Source organism: Brassica napus, chromosome A9, assembly GCF_020379485.1.
Source record: "Brassica napus cultivar Da-Ae chromosome A9, Da-Ae, whole genome shotgun sequence".
NCBI classification, from domain to species: domain Eukaryota; kingdom Viridiplantae; phylum Streptophyta; class Magnoliopsida; order Brassicales; family Brassicaceae; genus Brassica; species Brassica napus.
In genome coordinates this window covers 62547-85000 of record NC_063442.1, presented here as the reverse complement: position 1 = coordinate 85000, position 22454 = coordinate 62547, and the positions used below count along the sequence as shown (strand labels likewise).

The 22454-nt window shown below is 40.4% G+C and overlaps 6 protein-coding genes across 9 annotated transcripts; 5 read left to right on the top strand and 1 right to left on the bottom strand.

Annotated features, from left to right (window-relative positions):
* Positions 1–1082: 1082 nt before the first annotated feature.
* On the top strand, positions 1083–3128 carry LOC106436149 (probable glutathione peroxidase 4). Its single transcript, XM_013877105.3, has 6 exons — positions 1083–1878; positions 1955–2031; positions 2124–2185; positions 2292–2410; positions 2665–2832; positions 2932–3128. The coding sequence occupies exons 1-6, from the start codon at positions 1825–1827 to the stop codon at positions 2962–2964; spliced, it is 513 nt and encodes a 170-aa protein (XP_013732559.1). The 5' UTR covers positions 1083–1824; the 3' UTR covers positions 2965–3128.
* A 199-nt stretch (positions 3129–3327) lies between these two features.
* On the bottom strand, positions 3328–10922 carry LOC106436139 (non-specific lipid transfer protein GPI-anchored 16-like). The gene is made up of 6 exons (XM_048740263.1): positions 10700–10922; positions 10047–10183; positions 4057–4425; positions 3950–3976; positions 3792–3848; positions 3328–3700 (listed from the first exon to the last, which is right to left on the bottom strand). The coding sequence occupies exons 3-6, from the start codon at positions 4382–4384 to the stop codon at positions 3504–3506; spliced, it is 609 nt and encodes a 202-aa protein (XP_048596220.1). The 5' UTR covers positions 4385–4425; positions 10047–10183; positions 10700–10922; the 3' UTR covers positions 3328–3503.
* Positions 4536–5686, top strand: LOC106436157 (non-specific lipid transfer protein GPI-anchored 15). Its single transcript, XM_013877117.3, has 3 exons — positions 4536–5125; positions 5224–5334; positions 5423–5686. The coding sequence occupies exons 1-3, from the start codon at positions 4801–4803 to the stop codon at positions 5569–5571; spliced, it is 585 nt and encodes a 194-aa protein (XP_013732571.1). The 5' UTR covers positions 4536–4800; the 3' UTR covers positions 5572–5686.
* On the top strand, positions 6369–8881 carry LOC106436138 (heavy metal-associated isoprenylated plant protein 42). The gene is made up of 3 exons (XM_013877094.3): positions 6369–6467; positions 6546–6624; positions 6708–8881. Exons 1-3 carry the CDS (start codon positions 6441–6443, stop codon positions 7199–7201), a joined length of 600 nt encoding a protein of 199 aa, XP_013732548.2. The 5' UTR covers positions 6369–6440; the 3' UTR covers positions 7202–8881.
* Positions 7373–9543, top strand: LOC106448491. 2 transcript variants are annotated; one of them, XM_048740264.1, is made up of 2 exons: positions 7876–8106; positions 8894–9543. In XM_048740264.1, exons 1-2 carry the CDS (start codon positions 8087–8089, stop codon positions 9390–9392), a joined length of 519 nt encoding a protein of 172 aa, XP_048596221.1. In that variant the 5' UTR covers positions 7876–8086; the 3' UTR covers positions 9393–9543. The 2 variants fall into 2 exon arrangements, with proteins under 2 accessions (XP_048596222.1, XP_048596221.1); XM_048740265.1 differs by having other exon boundaries at positions 7373–9543.
* Positions 10923–11080: 158 nt separating the features above from the next.
* On the top strand, positions 11081–22262 carry LOC125578009 (piezo-type mechanosensitive ion channel homolog). 3 transcript variants are annotated; one of them, XM_048740256.1, is made up of 21 exons: positions 11081–11265; positions 11489–11569; positions 11656–11815; positions 11879–12027; positions 12186–12342; positions 12444–12630; positions 12910–13025; positions 13619–13703; positions 13803–14018; positions 14108–14285; positions 14575–14703; positions 14782–14955; positions 15099–15332; positions 15821–17368; positions 17471–19950; positions 20026–20421; positions 20518–20676; positions 20859–21368; positions 21478–21628; positions 21710–21854; positions 21958–22262. In XM_048740256.1, the coding sequence occupies exons 1-21, from the start codon at positions 11217–11219 to the stop codon at positions 22100–22102; spliced, it is 7449 nt and encodes a 2482-aa protein (XP_048596213.1). In that variant the 5' UTR covers positions 11081–11216; the 3' UTR covers positions 22103–22262. The 3 variants fall into 3 exon arrangements, with proteins under 3 accessions (XP_048596213.1, XP_048596214.1, XP_048596215.1); XM_048740257.1 differs by lacking the exons at positions 11081–11265; positions 11489–11569; positions 11879–12027; XM_048740258.1 differs by lacking the exons at positions 11081–11265; positions 11489–11569; positions 11656–11815 and having other exon boundaries at positions 11883–12027; positions 12190–12342.
* The last annotated feature ends 192 nt before the right edge of the window (positions 22263–22454 follow it).

Here is a 22454-nt window from a genome sequence, read left to right as displayed (position 1 = left end):
GCAAATAACTCTAACCTCGTATATCCTTATTCTCAAATACCTTTTAATCACATATACCCTCTAAACACAAATACATTTTAATCCCACATCCTCTTAATCTTAAATACCCATTAATTTCATATACCCCTTAATTCTATATACCCTTAATGGCTTAATCTCAATACATGTTTAACTTGAAACTTTGTTTAAATTAGTTTCAAAGTTAAGTTTTCATCGTAAAAACTTTGAAAAGGGATTAATAAAAAGAAAACTGTTTTTATTTTGAAAAAGCTCTGTGTTGACAAAAAGTGTTTGAACTTGGAAACATCGCTGTACCGGAACTTGTTTTGCGAGAGAGAATACAAAACTTGAAAATCACCAAAACCAAAATAAAAACTCAAAAAGAGAAAAAAAAAAAAAAAAAAGGGTTCAAAAGCGTTACCACAAACGGAGGTTGAACAGCTTTTATCATCTCTCCACCGGCGTATGGGATTGATGAGTCGAATCCACTGCATTCGCGGCCATAACCTAAATCCTCAGTCCATACAAAACCGCAACAAAACTATCCCGACTCTAACAGCTCCGAAGCCATGTTACAGAGAATCAACAAAACTCGTGTGACCTAATTTCGCCATGTCCAAGAACACCAATTGCCGTCAGCGATAAGAAACCTCAACACACACAAAAAAGTTCGTTACTTTCTTATGATTATCTAATCTGATGGAAGCATCTATTTATATATTCAAAAAAAAAAAGTACTACCGTTACAGCAATAGCTTCCGAGTCAAGCAAAGCGTGTCAACTCACCGGACACGAAACGATGTTACAGAGAATCAAGAAAACCCTTCTAACCTACTTCGCCATATTCAGAAGCATCTGAACAGCGAAAAAGATGATACAGAGCAAGATCCGAGTCAACTCAATCCGACTCGAGATCCACCACCAGTGTGCCACGGACTCTCATCGGAGGGCTGTTGCTTGTCGAGATTGGACCTGAAGCATCGAGACAGGGCTTTGGTGGTCTCGTTTAACGAAGAAGAAGGAGCGATGAACTTGTTGGAAGAATAACACAGGGAACCGCTTAAGGTTTGATCCTCAGTTCGCTCGTGTCCTAAGATGATGAGGATCGGAAGGGGATGATTTAAAGAGTTCGTATAATTATTCATCTGATGGGAGCGTTAATATATATAGATTTTGAATTTCAAATGAAACAAAAATATTACCGTTATTCACTCAAGTCGGTTAAAAAAAAGTAACTTGTGCATCAAGCAAGTAACTTTTGTGGGCTGGCCTCTCTGTTTCTGATGTGGCCCAAGGTGATGACGTGTCACCTAACTAGACGCGGTGGCTAATCAAATATCACCGAACCATGTCTGTAAACTTCTCTCCAATCTCACACCATCGTGGACGATTTTTTCTCAAATTGGGTAGCTCAATTACGATGATCTAGTTTTGATTTGATTGATTTTGACTTTGTTTTGGGGATTATAGACCAGTCGTGCCACGGAGAAAGGTTACTGGGGAGATTCGTAATGGTTCGAGGGCCGTAACTATTCAAATTAAGTAGTTGTTACACTGACATTTGTTTATGTCTTTCTGGTGCTATTTATGAGTGGAATTGGTAGTTTTTTTCTTTTACGTGAACAATAATAATGTGTATAGAGGCTTCGATTATTTCTAATAAAAGGCAATAACGCATGTAATGAAGCCGTCCACACACACGAACGCCACGCTTAAAAAAATGCCAAAGGGTCAACGAACGTTAAACTTAAACTAAATGAAAGGCTATTCCTTGCTCTTGAGGAAGATTTTGTTTTTTTTGTTTTTGTCTTTTCATTGAGACAGATGGGTGCTTCTGTTTCGGTTCCCGAGAGATCCGTCCATGAATTCACCGTCAAGGTAAGAGAAACTTCTGTGTTTCGCTTGAATCGTATCTATGGTTTTTATTTAATTATTGTTTCATGGGGAATCACAGGATAGCTCCGGCAAGGACGTCAATTTGAGCATATACCAAGGGAAAGTCCTTCTCCTTGTCAATGTCGCTTCCAAATGGTTTGTCTCGTTTTTTTTTTCCTTACAAATTTACGTTTTCTTTCTTTAATTCATTACTGATTGATTGTTTATCATTTGGATTGTGCAAACAGCGGGTTCACCGAATCCAATTATACCCAGCTCACCGAACTTTACCGGAAATACAAGGACCAAGGTCTTTTTTATTAACTTAGTTTAGGGCTTTTTGTTAGCAGTTGCAATCATATTCATGCATTTATATTTTTGTATATAATATTATTTCCATTGATTATGTATTTCAGGGTTTGAGATCTTGGCATTCCCTTGTAACCAGTTTCTTTACCAGGAGCCCGGCACGAGTCAAGACGCTCATGATTTTGCTTGTACACGGTTTCAGGCCGAATACCCTGTTTTCCAAAAGGTAGGTCTTCTCTTTCTGTCTTGTTTCTAGTGGCTACATGACGCTTGGAATTTATACCTAATTACATAGCTCCTCAACTTATATCCATCTCATTATGTTAGGTAGGTAGCTATATATGACTTGTTTGTGGTATTTTTGTAACAAGTGTAACCAGAAATCCATATGTGCTTCAACAGTTACCATCTGCACCTGATTTTTTTTTATTGTTAGTAATATATATATATATGACCAAGTGTGTGTTATTATGAGATTAGGTACGGGTAAACGGCCAAAACGCGGCACCACTCTACAAGTTCCTTAAGGCAAGTAAACCCACTTTTTTGGGGTCAAGAATTAAGTGGAACTTCACCAAATTCTTGGTCAGCAAAGATGGCATAGTGATTGATCGTTATGGCACGATGGTTACACCTCTGTCCATCGAGGTATGCATTCTTTACGTATCAAAATAAATTGTCTTATGCTATAAATTGTAATTGTCGTGACTTGTGCCCCGGTTTCATGTGTTTGTGTGTAACAAACAGAAAGACATCAAGAAAGCTCTGGAAAAGGCTTGAAACAGCAGACGGGATTGCCTTTTATATCAAGGCACCAAATAAAAATATCAGTTCATTTTGTAACTAATGAAAATCCTAGCTTTTATGTTGTTAATCCAATTTTCCTTTCTTATACAGACAAGTTTTTCAGTTTGGTGTATATAGAAAAAGAATCTCTCCCAGTAGGTGGTTGTTTTCATTTTTTTTTTTGAAAAGTATTCTTTAATTTCCGAAGTTGTTATGGATATATACAGTCATTGATACTTGGATAGCTAAGACAATATCTTAACACGAAAAAAGAGAGCTGAATCTTGCGAATAATCCAACCCCGACTAGTTGGATGGATAATCGTTATTTGGCATTTAAAATAGAAACATACGCGTGTTGATTTGGTCGGAGCCAGACAACGGTTTATATTTACCGAACAAAAAGACAAAGAAGCTTATCATTTGAGATGAAATAGTAAGTAAATCATATCTGTAACGATGAATCCAAAAGGAAAGTACCTGACAACACATACACAAGGGTAACAATTTGAATATGGAGACGCGCGGTATAGCTCACAAATTCAACAAGGTGAGAAGAGTGAAGAGAAAGAAAAGCAAGGGAAGAAAAGGAGAGGTAGAATATTGAGCGAGGCTAGTGGGTTGCAAGGGCTGAACCACCGGTCGAATTCCTGGTGTGGCTGTGGGGCCCATCGGTCCATCCAAGGGAGCATCCGGTGCCAGCCCAGGAGCTGTCGCCGCCGCCTTAGATGCTAATCACAGTTGTCCAAAATCAAACTTAAACTCTTAACCTTGACTCAAAATGCATAAAAAAAACGTGATCGTGGTTAATTAATTACTCACATCCGGGGCTAAAAGCAGACATAGGCGGTGGTGGGGCCAGCAAAAATGGCACTGGACCTGCCCAATACATTAGTTAAATGAATAATGGCTGAAATCAACTGAATCATAAATGTACAATTCAATAGTAATGAGCGTTTTTCATAATAATTAAACAAAACCTGGCGCTGGCAGAGGTGTTCCCGCCGCTGCAAATTAAGCAAAATGAGCCATTAATCATTGGGGTTAATAGTGATAAGTTAATAAATAAATAGAGCGAAGCTAAAACCTTGACACTGAACAGGTACACCGGTCATTTTGCAGGCACGAGGGAGAGCAAGCGAGAGAGTCCGATTGATGAAGCCAGTAGGCAGCGGGACATTAGCAGTGAGAATGAGGCAAGCACAGTTCATGCCGGTGCTGGTCAACGACTTTAAGGAGTCGCAGCAGCCGGCGGTGGGAGTGACGGAGCCGCCGCTGCTCCCGGTTATGAAGTTGAGACATGGAGTGAAGGTAGAGATCATGGAGGAGGTGCATGGCGTGCTAATTATCTGCTGACCTTTCCCTCCCAATATTAAGCTTGACATTATCACTATTATCAATGTTATGCCTTCCATTTTTGGCTTGGTTAATTCTCAGGTGAATATGGCTCATAATCCTATATATATATACAAATTTAAGTGGGTGCATTGGAGTTCAACAACTTCCAGCTAATCTATAATCATCTCTCTCAATCTCTTTATCAACACACAATTTTCTCTTCTTTTTTTCTTTGAAACACGCACAATTTCCTTAAAACCAAATATTATTAATTAATTAACCAAGAGCTAGTAGGTGAGTTTGGTATGCTCCTATTAATTTTGTTATTAGCTCCCGATCATAAAATTGGTTCTTAGGTATATCTAGAACATATTGGTTATGAAAAAACCATAAACAATGTAAAGTAGGTCATCCGACAATACCAGTCTCCTTGACGTTTTCACCATTTCGTCCTATAATTAAACCAAAGCGAAGAGCAATAATAACACAAACTATGGGGTATACAAGTATCTACGCGATCACATTTGTAGCCCTCGTGGGGGCTCTACTGGGCGTATCAAAAGCACAGCCGAGCGGGTCATGCGTGAGCACACTAACCACCCTTTCTCCGTGCCTAGGCTATATCACCGGAAACTCAACCACTCCCTCACAGACTTGCTGCTCTCAGCTCGACTCTGTCATCAAATCTTCGCCGCAGTGCATCTGCTCTGCCGTCAACAGTCCGATCCCTAACATCGGCCTTAACATTAATCGCACACAGGCCTTGCAGCTCCCAAAGGCCTGCAACATTCAGGCGCCTCCTCTCTCACAATGCAATGGTAGCCTAAGTATTAAACCCTTATATATATGTATATACATATCTATATTACGTGTTAAGATATAGTGTCACTAACAACAAAGTTTTTTAATGAATTAGTGGCCACTGGGCCGACAACACCTCTTGGCGCACTTTCACCGGTGGAGTCACCGGCGGACAAGAACCCTGGCGTGGCACTAACCCCAACCTCATCACCAGGTGCTCGTTCAGGTACAAACTTCTTTAATAACCAAAACAAAGCAACGCTAGATGGATTATATATATTCTCTCTTAACGGGACTTACTGATCCACGTGCAGGAGTCGTAGTCGGAGCCAGAGGTGGTTCCAAGACTATTCCTTCCACTGGAGCTGGCTCATCCTCTGGGAGCGTCGACCGTGTGCCACCACGTTTGTTCATGTATGCTATATTTGTAGTTTGGACCTACTCTCTTCTTTATCAGTTCTGAGAGTTATGTATTTGAGAATTTGATTTTCACGTTTACTATTTTATTCGGTTGCATGGTGTACCAGATTTATATGTGAGTTTTACTACTTCAAAGAAGAAAATGATTTATCTGACCTTGTCGTTTGTGCTAATGAGACTGAAATCAAAAGCGATTCGCTGATGATGGGAAGATGAAACGTAAGAGGAGGCAGCAATGTTTCTTTATATTGCGACATCTCACCACTAAATATAAAAATAACAACCTAAATTACTCTTTGGAACTTATAAACCCACTAGAATTAGGTCTTAGGACTTAGCCTTAGTCGGGTCCTTCTTGTAGGCCTAACATTTAGGGCCTTGCCTCATTTGTTGGACGGCTTTGATAAGCACCGGAGGTTCTGCTGTGCCGGAGACAAGAAAATCAAACCCTTGGCCGGGACTATGGACTCATGTTGGTTCATCCCACCTCAAATTATTAGGTCCATAACTGGAAACAAAACAGTACCTTTTACTTGTTGCAGACGTTTCTTCACTCTGCAAGCAAAGTCTTGGAGATCCATTTCCAGTATGGAAATCTGCAGATACGAACATCATCTCTTGATGGTTTGTGTCCAAATTAAACCCAAAACATTTATGTATCTTCCTTTACAGGAAAGTCCACATCCTCCATTATTGCTTTGATTTTACAGGTTACTTGTTGAGTTGTGATTACCAAGATACAAGTTTGTAATCTTCACTATGATTGAAATAAAAAGATAAGAAATAACTCACATTTGATTGGTTTCTGTTTCTGCAAGGTGCCATATCAATAAACTATGGAAACCCTAGATATCATCTACTCTATATATCATTGGCTTTCTTCTCCGTTGGAGTTCTTAAGGTGCTTTTTCAATGGCAAACACAACTCAACCTGCCAGAGTACTCTCTCGAACCAGGTTATTGCATCTACTTTCCTTTAAGAGTTTGCTGACGAGTATTTCCGTGTGATAAACGCAGAGTTGCGTTCTGAGAGTTGGAATCAAGTGCTGCAAAGGTTGCCAGACAAATGCAAAGAGAAAGTTACTCAGTGTTTCTGGTGATGATCTTGTTAAAGCCATTGAAAATATGCTCTCTTTTTGTTTTATTTGAAGCTAATATATTGTTTTGGTATGGAAACAGGGGTGAGTGCAGTTGAGTATAACGCAGAACAAGGGCTCCTAAGAGTCTCAGGTGACCCCAACCCAGCTAAGCTGCTTCGCAAGCTTGCCAAATGGGACAAAAACGCAGAGCTTGTCTCTCTTCCTGGTGAAGTCTCTGCCCCCGCTCCTAGAACCCCTCAACTTTACCAGACCAAGAGGATGGGGAAGAGGACAACAAAGTGTTTTCTTCTGAGGTGTTTCGGGACTAAGGAAAAGGTTGAGCCTTATGGAGTAGCAGGGGATGAAAACGGCAGCGCAACGCCCTTCATCAACACTGTTGCGCCTCCAATGGTGTATCCTCCTCCTCAACCAACGCCTGGCTTCGCGACACCCATACCATACCCTCCTCCCTGTTTTGGGGCAAACCAACCACCATACACATACACTTCTGGTGGTATGTACCAGTCACCTCCACCAACTTTCCAGTTAAGAAAGACGCAGTTTCCACAGATGGTCAACTACCCGCACCACTGAGCTAGAAAAAACAGACGCATGCCTGCTTCTTTTCTCTTGAATGAATCCACACAAGCAATTCAAAAGCATCCAGAATATTTGTCTAGGCGATTGCCATGCCTACAGCTTATTTTTGGTTATGAATATGCCTAATAAGAGAATCATATTGAACAACAGCAACAACAAATTTTTTTTTTGGTCAAAGACAGTATAAAGTTAATAAATAATAAAATCCAAAGATAAAATATATCCATTTCCTATTGGAAACATGTGATTAATATAGAGTTTGTGTCTGTTTGCTAAATTGATGAATATTAGCTGAACTAGTGGAATATTTTATTAAAACCATTGAAAACAATTCGTGCTAATCGCAGCATATCCGTGAATCCAAAAAGTTAGCAAAAGCTGATGGAGAGTGACCTAATTAGTTTTGAGAATCTTCTGTATATTAATCTTTAGCGCGCGTACATGGAAGAGATTACACGGTTCCTATATACTATGATCTCTTGCTGAGTGCTGATTCTCGTTTTATACCCTAAAATTATACAAAAAAAACAAAAACAAAACAAAACAAATGCAGAAGAAAGAAAGAAAACAGGAATCAGAATGCGATCCCTTTGGAACATCACTCTTCCTTTTTACTTGAAAAAAAGCTTGTTAAAGTTTCCACCATTCCTCTTTTCAACAATGAGAATCTCCCAACCCAAGAAATTTCTCCTTTGTTTTCTTCTCTCTTTGCATGGTGTTCCCTTTTGAAACACGTTATACTGATATATCAACAAAGCTACCTTCTTTTTTTAATCACGAATTTTTGGATTATAAAAACCTCGTTAATCTTCTCTGCACAGATCACTCTCTAATTAGCTCCTTTACTTCCTAAGCTCTTAGCATAATTAATTGATATCGATGGCAAAGAACTCAGAGAGGTGTGCTGGCATAAGGTGATACTTTTCTCTGGTATCCGGAGCCTGGCCGTGGTAGTGGGAACTTCTCTACTAGCGCGACTTGGAGAGCCCTTTATCACAATTCTTTAGAGGTGTGCTGGCATAAGGTGGTGTGGTTCGCAGGTCGAGTACCTAAACATGCCTTTATTACATGGATTGCAGCTAGAGACAGAATGGTTACAAGAGATAAACTAATTCGGTGGGGATTGAGAGTTCCAGCGAACTGTGTCCTATGCCCCTCTCATGAGGAATCTCGAAATCACCTGTTTTTTTATTGTACCTTCAGCAATCAGGTTTGGACGTTTTTCACTTCTCGCTTACACCTCTCACCCCCACAGGGGTTCGAGGCAATTCTGAGATGGCTTAATGCTCCCTCTAGAGATCCTAGTATTACGTTGATCGTGAGACTTATCTTCCAAGCCGTCTTATACTTGGTCTGGAAAGAGAGAAATAGTAGAGTTCATGGAGGTGTGGAGAAACCTCATAGTGCGATTGTAGCTGAAGTCCAGCAGATCATCAGGTTCAGACTAGATCCTTTGGCTCGTCGACAGGTACTAGCGTCAGGGCAGTCGTCAGTGCTTGCAGTTTGGTTCTCCTTCTTCGATGGGTGAGGCTGGTTTTGTTACTCGAGGAGTGACTTGGTGGTAAGTTTGTTGGGTGGCTGTAGAGCTGCTCTTTTTTCTTAGCTTTATGTTCGGTTTCTTTGTAATAAGTTTTTTAATTAATAAATGGAAATTTAAAGTAAAAAAAAAAAAAAGAACTCAGAGAGTAGCAGCAAGAACCAGGAGACGAAGAAAGAAAGCAGAGTGTGTGAGAAGATTTTCAGAGCAATGACGAGTCCTGTTCGAACTGTTCGCCGCCTTTCCACCAAACCTTCACCGAAGCACAACCAAGCGGAGCCTGTCCGCGTCAAGTTCTCTGAGACGTCGACTCAGGCAGCCAAACCCATTTCAAAGATGGAGCCGCTGATCACTCGAGTGGAGACGAAGCTGAAAACGGACGAGAGGTTCACTGATTATATAAAGAAAGCCAAACTGAAGATCAGGGCAGTGACGAATCCGGGTGACATGATGAGGAACGATGCGTCGAAGACAAGTGAAGCAGAGGCACGTGATCATCGTCGTCAGTGCCATGTCCCTACCGCTAGTGTCTCGAGAGAGGGTAGCAGTGGAAGGTCATCAGATCATTTCTCCGAGTACATAAGGAAGGCGAAGATGAAGCTCAGATCTTCCACCGTCGCTCGTGCGAACCCAACTTACAAGGATTGATGAATTCCCACTAAATTATTATATGAATAATCCAGCTTACGGTTATGCTCTGATGACAAACTATATGAATTATCGATAACTATTTTTAAATATTACTAAACTAAGTTTTTCTAAGAAAAGAATATTAATCTCGGGCACCTGTTAAATTCTAGTTTTAATTTTTTTGCTTGCTGTTACACACATACATACAGATAAAACGGCAGAGAGCTTCCACTGGCTCAATTTTTCCCATCCCAAAGCAAACCCGATGGCCTTCATATACTACTACTACACGTACCTTTTTAAACACAAGAAGAAAGAAAACCCTTTTCGACAGCATCAGCTCCTCCGGTCATTTGCCAAGGGCTGTTTAGATTTGTGGTGGCTGGGCTAGGGATATTGCGTGAGAAAGAGATGAAAGAGTAAGAGGAATCAGAGAGAAAGAGCGATCACACTAGAGGTTACATGACATGGGGAAGAATCTTAGCCTAGAAGCAAACATATTACCCAATTCTATTTTTATTTTTCTTTCAATTTACCAGCTTCATCACTCTTGATAAGAAAATGTATATATGTACTGGCACTTGTATATTTCAGAAGAAGAAGAAAAAAAGTTCATCTCAGAAGTCTATGATTTCATTGTAGAGCAATGTTCACATTCGTCACGTCACGTACCTTTGAGTATTCGATATGCTGAACATAGAAGCTGAATGGAGAATCATTCATTCATTCCAAGGAAGAGAAGACAGGGAATCTTCAGAAGTCTCTAATCCCATTCCCATCCTCTACTCGGTTCTTTCCAGCCATCCAAGCTGTAATAAGAGAGAGGCACAAACCAAAAATAAGTGAAGAAAACCACAATTACAATTGCGAAAGAAGGTAAGTGTATGGGCTGAGCAGAGCAGAGCAGAGCAGAGCAGAGAAGAGGAGAAAAGATTTCCAGAAGAAGGGTATAGCAACGTTGAGTGATGAGAAAAAGAGCCTCGCCTCTTGAGAAGGAATAGTGAACATCCAAATGGACCACATAACATAGCCATAGGTCAGGGGTTCGTTGGAGGTTGAAAGAGAGGACCCCAAAAATTTGTTAAGGGTAGTTCCGGGGGAGGCCCTAGGGGCAAAGGTTGGTTACTTGCTGCAGTCTTGTTAACAACCTGCTTGAATTGAATTTGAATTTGAATTTGAATTTGAATCTGACAACAAGTCATTAGCTTGGTATGTTGTAATCCCTTTTGCTTTCGAATCATTTTACAAGCACCAATCAATAGTTACAAGTAACAGTGTTGGTTAACAAGCTCTCTGCATCTACTCTCATGGCAAAAATGGCTTACCGAGTGCAGAAGACGACGAGGAGGAAGGAAAAGGAGAATCCGGTTCCTCCTACACTCGACCGAATCTAGAACGGCAACTGAGATTGGAGGGTGGGCGGAAGAGGAATCGTCGAGAGAGATTAAGCACCACCTCATCCTCATCCTCTCCTCTCTCACAGATAAAACTGATTGGATTGAATGACTCGAGAGAGACCGATGAGTTCTGTATTAAACCGGTACAATACTAACCGGATTTCGGTACGCACATCAATAATTTCTTTTTAAATTCCATCAAATCTGCTTTTTTTTTTTTTGGGTACAGTTGTGTGTCGGTTCTAGATTGGTTTAGCGAATTCAAAGGAATCATTATGTCTTTTGATTCCTCGATCGATTTCCATTTTCCAATCCCCAAATCCCCCAGCAGAGCAGCTACCTTTTTGCCTGATTTCTTCTCCTCCTCCTCGGCGTGCGGGGGGAACGTAAACTTGGTTGGAATCGATGGGAATTGGGACATGGTGATCTGCTTGCTTCTCTTCTCATGGCGAGTTTTCTCCTCGGCTTCTTCTTGCCTTCCCTTCTTCTCGCAGGTACCCTTCCTTTGAAACCTATTAATTTCTTTTTAAGTCTATGCTGCTGCCTCCATAGTCCATACCATACCTTGAGTTTGGAACATTGATTCTTCTTCTAATAATACATACATACCTCTAGGCTCTCTAGCTGTAAGGTTCAAACCCACCTTTCCTTTTTTGTGTATTGTACAGTAGTAGTTAACAACATCTCTCAGCTCTCGTTTCTTGTGTGTCACAACAGCTTCACTTATTAACTGGAGTCTCATATCATTCTTTGATCTGATAGCTTTTCTCCTCCTTCACTATATTGCACCTGAAATTGGTAACACTATCTATCTTCTTTTTTCCTTTTCCTTTTTCTCTCATCTCATTATATGGCTTTATCAAATGTTTGCTTTCTTTTGTCAGGATACCGTTTTCAGAGGAGACATTGGCTATTATGGCCCATTTTCATCTTTTCCTTTGCCGTACTTGTTGCACAAGCTCTCTACCTTGTCCTTTGGGCTACTGTTGGTCAACACTGGGATACATCAGATTCTGCTTGGATGAGTGTTATTGGCTTTATCATGTATGAGTTCGTCTCCCTCTTTAATTCATCTTTATTCCCTTGACTTACTCTCTTATTTCTCAGACTAAAGTCCTGGAGAAACCCCACTGTTCTGTATTTCTTGGCTTTACAACTTTTAGCATCGCTAGTTGCTTTAGCTGACATATACAGTTCTAGATTCGGCTTCGTTCGATGGCGATGGTCTCGCTTTTCTGAACTTTTCGAGCATCTAGGTTTGTAATTAATATTACAACTTGTCCAAATACTTCTTTTTTCTCTCATTTTCTCTTCACCTGGTTAAGTAATATCTATTTTAAGAAGAACGTGCACTTCTATATGCTCTACCGTTTCTCTTTCTAGTTTGACACTGTATCATTCATTTATGACTCAGGAAGTCATCTTAGGGTTGCCTCCTGCTTGTTCTTACCAGCAGTTCAATTGGCACTGGGAATTTGCAATCCTTCATGGGTTTCTTTGCCATTTTTCGTTGGCAGCTGTGCTGGTCTTGTGGACTGGTCCTTGACAAGCAACGTTTCAGGACTTTTCAGGTCGATCAAATTATTGATGCTTATGCTTAGTTAGCGCTACCCAACCCTGCTTCTCTGAACTGCACTCGTTTTTTGTTGTTGTGTTTTATTGTATTGTTAAGGTGGTGGAGAGTTCTTTATATCTACGCAGGATTCAACATTGTCCTACTTTACCTCTATCAACTACCAATAAACTTCTCCGATATGATTCGATGGATAGCAAGCTTTATAGGTCTATTCAGACTCTCTGCGGAAACAGAAGGCACTGATATTTGTTCTGGTCTTTTCCTTTTGCTTTTTTACATCATGGTATGTTTTTTCCTTCTAGGATTGGTATTGCTTGCTCTCGCACAAGTTTCGAAACTGATAGTCACGTATGTTTTTCAATTAAAAAAACTTATTTTACCCAACCAGATAATTAATGAACTGTTTCTTAACAACTGTTTGTATGTGTACGAACACCAACAACTAGTATAGTTTTTTCTTATATTTAATTGACATACCTATCTTGATCTGTTAACGAGCTTCTACACTATTTTATCTGTATATCTGCAATACTTTGACATGCCTGTCTTACTGCAATTGCAGCTATCCTATATAAGGTCAGACCTCGAGGATATGGATTTTATCATGTCGCCGAGTGAAAATAACTTGGCAGAGCGTCTTCTTCCTGCAAAATATTCGTTTTTTATTCGAGAATCAAGGTATGCTGTATATTTTTTGTTCTGTCTCTTAATACTAAGAACTGTTGAGGTGTTTGACACAGCATTCCAGCGCAGAAAGGAAATTGTAATTTGTCTGTTTGTTACTTATATTCATGAGTTTTTGTCTTTATGACTGAAGCGAAAAAAAAGAAAAGCTTGGTTGAATATGCTCACATGATTTAATTCGTTTTATGGTCGTAGATTGGTAGACACTCTCGTCTCTTCGGTTCGTAGAACTATAATACGTGGCTATGGGTTAATGAAAGACTCATGTAATTTTCTGGTATCTCTAGGATGTGTAAGGGGATTAGTTGAAAATTGAGAAGTTGGTATAAACAATTACTATATTTAGTGGGACAAATTTGATCTATATGAAATTTTCTCTGAAACGCTGAAACTCTTTGGTTATCGGACGGGGTGGCCACTGCAAAATCTGGAAACTTTTTATTTAAGAAATCAATATTGTATTACTCTATTACAGATTACAGCTAGTTCACACATTCTAATAAATGGTCTGTTGGATGGGCGTTGCAAGATCAGTCATGTGACTGTATAATAGTTACGCTGACTAATGTATAATTCCAAATTTTCAGGGCCGGTGTTAGGCACACCAATGTTTTACTGAGGGGAGCTGTGTTTAAGACCTTCAGTATCAATTTCTTCACATATGGTTTCCTGGTATATATTTGTCTTCTGGTATCAAAGTGTATGTGTAAGCTCAAGCAACGTATTGTGTCCAGAAACTCACACACCTTTTTTTGTTTCCATGATTGCCAGGTCTCTCTGTTTGCTCTTTCGTTCTGGAGTTTTCATTTTGCGAGCTTGTGTGCTTTTGGCCTCCTTGCATATGTTGGTTACATTATCTATGCCTTCCCATCGTTGTTCCGCTTGCACAGATTAAACGGCCTTCTGCTTGTATTTATACTCTTATGGGCTGTCAGTACGTACATATTCAATGTAGCATTTTCTTTTCTGAACACTAAGACTGGAAAGGTAATATATTATCTATGTGCAAATTTCAATTATTTTGAAAGAATACTAAGGTTGGAAGAGTTATATCTTCGCTATGTGCTGTAATACAGGACATGAAAATTTGGGAGATGGTGGGACTTTGGCATTACACTATACCTGGATTCTTTTTGCTTGCACAATTTGGTTTGGGAATGTTGGTTGCGTTGGGTAATCTTGTGAACAACTCTGTTTTTCTCTACCTGTCTGAAGAGAGCTCCAGATCTTCCAATGACAGATCTTATGCTGAAGGTAAGAGCCTCACATATGCTTCTGCAAAGTTATCTGGTGTCTTCCAAAGGTGTCTATCTCAATCATTTTTTTTCTGCATCATGTGACCTGAAAACATCCGACACATTTTAAGAGTTAGCTCTATCCAAGATATGTATTGTAGAAATTTTGACTATATCATTGAGAAGAGTGTTATTTTCTTTGGTAGGCTTCGTTTATTCCGGGGTTATTTTAGGTAGGAATTGCAAATTTCTGCTTTTTATTCAATTTGAGAACTGCTCTTAACGGCTGAAATTATACTCAATTACAGCTGATGAAGAAACAAAGGTGTTGGTTGTCGCAACCATTGCTTGGGGATTGCGGAAATGTTCACGGGCTATTATGCTCGCACTGATTTTCCTCATTGCCATGAAGCCTGGGTTTGTCCATGCAGTGTATGGTATGTTTGTTCCCCTCCTAAATTTTTTTTTACAAGGATTCATAAATATGGATGCTTTATGATGGACTTATCTTTCAGTGATATTCTTCCTGATGTATCTGCTGAGCCACAACATCAACAGAAAGATACGCAAGTCACTGATTCTTCTATGCGAAGTTCATTTTGCACTTCTCTACATTCTTGAGATCGACCTTGTGTCGAACTCCTTAAAGCGGCAAGGCTCTGTGAGCAGAGATATTCTGTTTCAGTTAGGTACGCTTCTCTTTCTGTATTTTTTAAATTATAGGCTATATTCACATATCATCAGTTTCTTTTCGACGATAGCTGCTAGGTCATCTTAGATGAAAGAGTAAGGAAGAGTTCTGACTGATAACTCTGTGTATGTACTATTGCAGGTCTCCTTAGGTCTGAAAGCTCTTGGGATTTCTTGGAGATAGCCTTGCTTGCTTGCTTCTGTGCTATCCATAATCATGGTTTTGAGGTGCTATTTTCCTTCTCAGCAATTGTACGACACACACCAAGCCCTCCAATTGGATTTAGCATATTGAAAGCTGGTCTCAACAAATCAGTTCTCTTGTCCGTCTACTCATCGCCATCTTCAAGTTATAGCCAAGATAATACTACTTATGGTATAAAACTTCCTACTTGTCTCTTTTGCTGTGAACATTTGATAAGGGTCATATTTGCTTCTTATTATTGTACCTCAACTACTGAACCTTGCTTCCATTGTCAGATCTTTTCTGGCGTTCTGCATTTACGGCATTTAATTTTCCTTGCCATACCATTTATCAGCCTTTTCTTTCCCGGTCCTCATGTTTTCTAGCACTGTGAATCATATCTTCTTGGTGCCGTTATTTTTACATGGTGGCTCTAGGGGTAGGTATCAACTTCAAGGAATAGTTGCCAATTTATTGACTTTCTTATCTTCTAAGTTTAGTTCTGGTGCCGTTATTTTTACATGGTAGCTCTAGGAGTAACTTTTTATTCTGTGAAATCTAAAAGTTGCACATTCTGTGACCTTTGACAAGAATCTTCTAGTTATTTGTGTTGTTCGTCATAACTGTTATGTGTCTACTCTCTCATTTATGCTTACGAATCACTGTGTTTTTCTTTACAGAGAGACACATTGCTTCATTTCTGAGTGCGATTGGGCAAAAGTTTCTGTCTATGTACCGATCATGTGGAACATACATTGCCTTCGTCACTATTCTCATAAGTGTATACCTGGTGAAACCCAATTATGTATCGTTTGGATACATTTTCCTTCTCTTGTTCTGGATTACTGGAAGACAAATGTTTGAGGAAACTAAGAGACGCTTGTGGTTCCCTTTGAAAGCATATGCGGTTTTAGTGTTTATGTTTATCTACTGCTTAAGTAGCTTTGTCAGCTTCCAGCTCTGGTTATCTGGATTTATTGATCTATACTTTTATTTAGGCTACAACTCTGAAGCACCATTGCTGGATAACGTATGGGAATCTCTTGCTGTGTTGATCGTGATGCAACTTTACAGCTATGAAAGGAGGCAGAATGGACATTACATTCCAGGTCAATCTAGTTTGGTTCATCCTGGAGTTTTTGGTTTTCTTGAGAGGTTTTTGGTATGGCATGGTCAGAAGATCTTGTTCGCGGCATTGTTTTATGCATCATTGTCTCCAATCAGTGTGTTTGGATTTGTATATCTCCTCGGCCTTGTCATCTGCACAACCTTCCCAAAGTCTTCTTCAGTACCATCCAAATCATTTTTGATCTATACTGGATTTCTCGTGTCTGCTGAGTATCTTTTCCAACTGTGGGGCATGCAAGCTCAGATGTTCCCTGGGCAAAAATATGCGGAGTTGTCTTTCTACTTGGGCCTTCGAGTATATGAACCTGGATTTTGGGGTATAGAATCAGGTCTACGAGGCAAAGTGCTGGTTGTCGCTGCCTGTACTCTGCAGTACAATGTATTTCGTTGGCTAGAAAGGACACCTGGTTTAACTATTATCAAAGGAAAATATGAAGAGCCTTGTCCCCTATTTGTCTCTGCAGAAGGCACAACTGCAAGTGTTTCCAGTTCTAATGGTGAAAACCCATCTTCCATAGATCATGCTTCTATATCAATTAAACAAGGCGAGGCTACTAGTAACTCATGGCCTTTCTTCTCTCCCCGTGATAATCAGGCAGCTGGTTTCTTGCATCCCAAGACTGAAGGCTCTGAAAGTGGCAGTAGTAAGAAATTTTCATTTGGTCATTTCTGGGGAAGCATCAAAGAGAGTCACAAGTGGAACAAGAGGCGGATTCTGGCATTGAAGAAGGAGAGGTTTGAGACGCAGAAGAATCTGTTAAATATTTACTTGAAGTTTTGGATTGAGAACATGTTTAACCTCTATGGCCTTGAGATAAACATGATAGCGCTGCTTGTTGCAAGTTTTGCTTTGCTGAATGCCATCTCCTTGGTATATATTGCGCTGCTTGCTGCGTGTGTCCTCTTGAGAAGACGCCTAATTCAGAAACTATGGCCTGTCGTTGTTTTTCTGTTTGCATCAATTCTCGCAATTGAATACGTTGCCACGTGGAATAACTTATTGCCTTTAGATCAGGATCCAAGTGAAACTAGCGTGCATTGCCATGATTGCTGGAGTATTGCAGCTGTCTACTTAAAATTTTGCCGGGACTGCTGGCTGGGTAAGACCCCTCAAACTTTCTGAAGCACTTACTGTTCTTTATGCATTAACTTTATTTTACATATCCAAGAAAATTCTATGGAGATTTTTTTTTTCTTTGCAGGAGTGAGAGTTGACGATCCCCGGACCCTTATTAGCTATTTCGTGGTGTTCATGCTTGCCTGTTTTAAACTTCGGGCTGATCAGATATCTAGTTTCTCAGAGTCATCGACATATCATCAGATGAAGTCTCAGAGAAAGAACTCATTTGTCTGGAGAGATCTCTCCTTCGAAACAAAGAGCATGTGGACCGTGCTTGATTACCTGAGGCTTTATTGTTACGTCCATCTGTTGGATGTTGTGCTTATTCTGATTCTAATCACAGGAACTCTCGAGTATGACATTCTACACCTGGGCTATCTTGCATTCGCACTTGTTTTTGCCCGGATGCGACTTGAAATACTGAAGAAGAAGAACAAAATATTCAGGTTCTTGCGGGTGTACAATTTTGTTCTCATCATCTTTTCTCTCGCATATCAGTCTCCATTTGTTGGAAACTTCAATGATGGAAAGTGTGAAACGGTTGATTATATTTACGAGGTGATTGGATTTTACAAGTATGACTACGGGTTTCGAATCACTGCAAGATCTGCTCTCGTTGAGATCATCATATTTATGTTAGTATCTCTTCAGTCCTACATGTTTTCCTCCCAGGAGTTTGATTATGTCTCGCGGTATCTTGAAGCGGAGCAAATTGGTGCTATTGTGCGGGAGCAAGAGAAGAAAGCTGCACGAAAGACCGAGCAACTGCAACAGATTCGTGAGGCTGAAGAAAAGAAACGGCAGCGGAATTTGCAGGTGGAAAAGATGAAGTCAGAAATGCTGAACCTGCGGGTACAGCTTCACAGAATGAATTCTGATTCTAATTTTGGGTTTGCTTCTCCGCGCACTGAAGGTCTACGAAGGAGGAGGAGTTCGTATCTAATTCCAGATAGTGGTGCAGCCAGTCCGGAGATTGACGGAGTGGTCCACAGGAAAGAAGGCCAGCCTATTGACGAGGATACACAGTATCCTTTTGAAGCTCATGAGCTTCCTATGAGTGCCACGCCAGAAGCACCAGATTCTCCAGAGTGTTCATTTGGAGCATCTCCTTGTGAGATCACTGAAATTCAACACAATGCTGATGTCATGTCTACGGAGCGTGAAATAAAAGAAAAGTCAGAAGGAAAAGATAATGCCTTGATTTCTGCTGTGCAACTCATCGGTGATGGCGTTTCCCAGGTGCAATTTATTGGAAATCAGGCAGTAAATAACCTTGCGAATTTCTTAAACATCTCACCAGAAAATTCAGATATAAATGAGCAGTCCTCTGTTGATGATGAGGTGTATGATGAGATGGAAAGCCAGAATAGAATACACAAACCTTTTGAACGGTCAACATCTCTACAATCAGACAGGAGTAGTGATGGCGCTAGCTTTCAGATAGGAAGGATCCTTCGTCATATATGGTCTAGGATGCAGTCCAACAATGACATTGTTTGCTATTGCTGCTTCATTATTGCGTTTCTGTGGAACTTCAGTCTTCTTTCCATGGTCTATCTAGCAGCGCTGTTCCTATACGCCCTCTGCGTTCACACTGGACCTACTCACATCTTCTGGGTCGTCATGCTAATGTACACAGAAATCTATATCCTCCTCCAGTACTTATACCAGATTATAATCCAGCACTGTGGGTTGAGTATTGACGCACCACTTCTTCAAGAACTGGGATTTCCAACGCAAAGAATCAAATCATCGTTTGTTGTCAGCTCGTTGCCTCTCTTCCTTGTTTATATATCCACTCTCATACAGAGTGTTATAACAGTGAAAGATGGTGACTGGGTTCCTTCTGCTGATTTCGCTTCTCGCCGGAATGCCCGTGGGAGCCAGAAGGACCTTACAAGAATTAACTGGAGCCTGAGAGTTTGGGATGTGTACAAGAAGCTGAGAGATGGTGTGAAATTGGTGATCAGAAGCATGTATCGGTACTGGATCTCTCTGACACGTGGAGCAGAATCCCCTCCTTACTTTGTTCAGGTGACAATGGATGTTCACATGTGGCCTGAAGATGGAATTCAACCTGAAAGAGTTGAATGCAGAATGAATCAGTTGCTTAGGCTTGTCCATAATGAGAGATGCGAGAAGGGAAACCCTGATCTTTGTCCTTACTCTAGCAGGGTCCACGTACAAAGTATAGAGAGAAGTACAGAGACCCCAAACGAGGCCTTGGTTGTGCTCGAGGTTGAGTACGCGTCTCCCACGAATGGGTGTTCTACAGCAGAATGGTACAAATCACTAACACCAGCCTCGGATGTGGCGAAAGAGATTCGTAAAGCTCAACATAGTGGACTTGGTGAAGGAACTGGGTTTCCGTACCCCATTCTCTCTGTGATTGGCGGAGGAAAGAGAGAAACAGACCTCTATGCCTACATATTTGGTGCTGATTTGATGGTCTTCTTTCTGGTTGCCATTTTCTACCAATCCGTCATCAAAAATAAAAGCGAGTTTATCGATGTATATCAGCTAGTGGACCAGTTCCCATTTGACTTTGTCATTATTCTAATGGTAATTCGTTTCTACAAGTCTCGCTTATCTGTTTGCGTATCAATGCCCTAACCTGATGAAACGCTTTTGTGGCAGGTTATCTTCTTCCTGATTGTTGTTGATCGGGTCATCTATCTTTGCTCCTTTGCGACTGGAAAAGTGGTGTACTACCTCTTCAGTCTTATTCTCTTCACATATGCAGTGACAGAGTATGCTTGGAGCATATATCCTACGCAGCAGCATGCTGCTGGCTTGGCTCTCAGATTCATATTTCTTGCCAAAGCAATGTCACTAGCTCTCCAGGCCATACAAATCCGCTATGGGCTACCTCATAAGAGCACCTTATATCGGCAGTTTTTGACAAGTGAAGTTTCACGGATCAATTACTATGGCTACAGACTTTACCGTGCTCTTCCTTTTCTGTATGAATTGAGATGTGTACTTGACTGGTCCTGCACAGCGACATCACTGACTATGTATGACTGGCTCAAGGTATGTCGTCTCATCTAGAACCCTCGTTATGATCATTGGACCTTCCATTTTTAGCCTGAACATACTGCCAAGGACCTAAGCTCTGTTCGTTTGCAGTTGGAAGATGTAAATGCGAGTCTGTACCTTGTCAAATGCGATACAGTTTTAAATCGTGCTACACACAAACATGGAGAGAGGCAAACAAAAATGACTAAATGCTGCAACGGGATATGTCTGTTCTTCATCTTGTTATGCGTTATCTGGGCTCCTATGCTGGTAAAAGATTCTGCCTACAGCAAAATAAGTTTTATAATGCGTTTGTTGAAATATTCATTTGAACTGAACGCATAGTAAGAAAACAGTTTATGTGCGGGTTTAAACTACAATTGTCTGTGATGTCTTACAAACTGGCTATTTGGTGAGTCATTCGTTTGTTGGTAATGGCTTCCTCCTTGCAGATGTATAGCAGTGGTAACCCAACAAACATCGCAAATCCGATAAAAGATGCGAGCGTTCAGATTGATATAAAAACAGCTGGTGGAAAGCTTACTTTGTACCAAACAACCCTGTGCGAGAGAATTTCAGGGGATAACATTGATCTCGGGCTAGATCTCGGGTCCCAAAGCTTCTTGCCAACGTACAACAAAAATGACATCCAGCTGATATGCTGCCAAGCTGATGCAAGCGTTTTGTGGCTTGTCCCTGACACAGTTGTGACCAGATTCATTCAGTCCCTCGACTGGGACACAGATATGGACATCACCTTTTCTTGGCTTCTTAACAGAGACCGACCTAAAGGTAAGGAGACTGTCAAGTACGAAAGAAGTGTGGACCCTCAGGACCTTCCAAAACGCTCTGATGTGCAAATGGTTCTCAACGGCTCAATGGATGGATTTAGAGTGCATAACTTGTACCCAAAGTTTTTCCGTGTTACTGGTTCTGGTGATGTCAGGTCTTTTGAAGACCAGGTAAATCTTTTTTTTGGCACAAGAAGCTAAGAGTTAATTTTCCAAGTCTTGCTTCCTTTTTTGACCTATTCAAGCCTTAAAATATTGTAACATTGTTATTGGTACACAGACGGATGAAGTGAGTGCAGACATACTCATGAACCATGCAGATACCAAGTGGTGGTGGTCATTCCATAATCTTAAGGCGTCTGAAAATATTAGCGCTTGCGAGGGTATGGATGGACCAGTTGCTATCATAATGTCTGAGGAAACTCCCCCACGTATGTTCAATTGCTTGCTCTCGAGACTCATCATGTTCTATTAAACATTTAACGATAACTGGAACAATAATAATTATGCAGAGGGGTTTCTGGGTGACACGCTCAGCAAATTCAGTATATGGGGACTCTATATAACATTTGTACTAGCAGTCGGGCGTTTCATCAGGCTTCAATGCTCTGACCTGCGTATGAGAATACCATACGAGAACCTCCCTTCGTGTGACAGGTAACAACCACAGTTCCAAACTGCAATCATTGTTCAAAGAAAGCGTTTTGCATTTTTTCATAATGCTCTCGCTTTCTCTATCTAATGTATTTGTTGAATGAAGATTAATAGCAATATGTGAAGACTTATACGCGGCGAGAGCAGAGGGTGAGCTTGGAGTAGAAGAAGTTCTATACTGGACCCTTGTGAAGATCTATAGATCTCCACACATGCTGCTTGAGTATACAAAGCTAGACTACGATGCTTAGGTCCAACCACACTTTGTCTTGTTTGTACATACTGAGTCAGAGGCGACCATTAATTTGGGGTTGCCTTTGTTTCATTTCATCTTTTTTGTCGATTTTCATACGTAAGCAATTTATGTAGTCATGTCATAATGAAAAGAGAAGACATTTTTTTTCTTCACTAGTCATATTAGACCATTTCTAGCCCATTTCTATATTTCTCACTAAAAATTTAAAAAAAAAATCTATAATAAAAAACATTTTGTTTCAATGTATTATTCTATTTTTCTGATAATATACACAAAAAAAATTGTCTCCATATTTAAGAGCCAAAATAACATTCTTTAAAATTTTCTTCTAAAGTTTTGTACTGTAA

What these genes read in the sequence shown, in the direction of transcription:
- LOC125578009 (XM_048740256.1), top strand. Translation starts at nt 11,217, where the DNA reads ATGGCGAGTTTTCTCCTCGGCTTCTTCTTGCCTTCCCTTCTTCTCGCA. An exon ending in CCAAGATAATACTACTTATG is followed by an intron (nt 15,333 to 15,820) that starts GTATAAAACTTC and finishes TTTTCTTTACAG; the next exon opens with AGAGACACATTGCTTCATTT. An exon ending in ACTTTGTCATTATTCTAATG is followed by an intron (nt 19,951 to 20,025) that starts GTAATTCGTTTC and finishes CTTTTGTGGCAG; the next exon opens with GTTATCTTCTTCCTGATTGT.
- LOC106436149 (XM_013877105.3), top strand. Translation starts at nt 1,825, where the DNA reads ATGGGTGCTTCTGTTTCGGTTCCCGAGAGATCCGTCCATGAATTCACC. An exon ending in CCGGAAATACAAGGACCAAG is followed by an intron (nt 2,186 to 2,291) that starts GTCTTTTTTATT and finishes TATGTATTTCAG; the next exon opens with GGTTTGAGATCTTGGCATTC. An exon ending in TTACACCTCTGTCCATCGAG is followed by an intron (nt 2,833 to 2,931) that starts GTATGCATTCTT and finishes TGTAACAAACAG; the next exon opens with AAAGACATCAAGAAAGCTCT.
- LOC106448491 (XM_048740264.1), top strand. Translation starts at nt 8,087, where the DNA reads ATGGCAAAGAACTCAGAGAG. An exon ending in ATGGCAAAGAACTCAGAGAG is followed by an intron (nt 8,107 to 8,893) that starts GTGTGCTGGCAT and finishes GAACTCAGAGAG; the next exon opens with TAGCAGCAAGAACCAGGAGA.
- LOC106436138 (XM_013877094.3), top strand. Translation starts at nt 6,441, where the DNA reads ATGGCAAACACAACTCAACCTGCCAGA. An exon ending in ACACAACTCAACCTGCCAGA is followed by an intron (nt 6,468 to 6,545) that starts GTACTCTCTCGA and finishes TGATAAACGCAG; the next exon opens with AGTTGCGTTCTGAGAGTTGG. An exon ending in AAAGTTACTCAGTGTTTCTG is followed by an intron (nt 6,625 to 6,707) that starts GTGATGATCTTG and finishes GTATGGAAACAG; the next exon opens with GGGTGAGTGCAGTTGAGTAT.
- LOC106436139 (XM_048740263.1), bottom strand. Translation starts at nt 4,384, where the DNA reads ATGGAAGGCATAACATTGATAATAGTGATAATGTCAAGCTTAATATTG. An exon ending in AACACCTCTGCCAGCGCCAG is followed by an intron (nt 3,849 to 3,949) that starts GTTTTGTTTAAT and finishes TGTATTGGGCAG; the next exon opens with GTCCAGTGCCATTTTTGCTG. An exon ending in GTCTGCTTTTAGCCCCGGAT is followed by an intron (nt 3,701 to 3,791) that starts GTGAGTAATTAA and finishes AACTGTGATTAG; the next exon opens with CATCTAAGGCGGCGGCGACA.
- LOC106436157 (XM_013877117.3), top strand. Translation starts at nt 4,801, where the DNA reads ATGGGGTATACAAGTATCTACGCGATCACATTTGTAGCCCTCGTGGGG. An exon ending in TCCTCTCTCACAATGCAATG is followed by an intron (nt 5,126 to 5,223) that starts GTAGCCTAAGTA and finishes TTAATGAATTAG; the next exon opens with TGGCCACTGGGCCGACAACA. An exon ending in ATCACCAGGTGCTCGTTCAG is followed by an intron (nt 5,335 to 5,422) that starts GTACAAACTTCT and finishes ATCCACGTGCAG; the next exon opens with GAGTCGTAGTCGGAGCCAGA.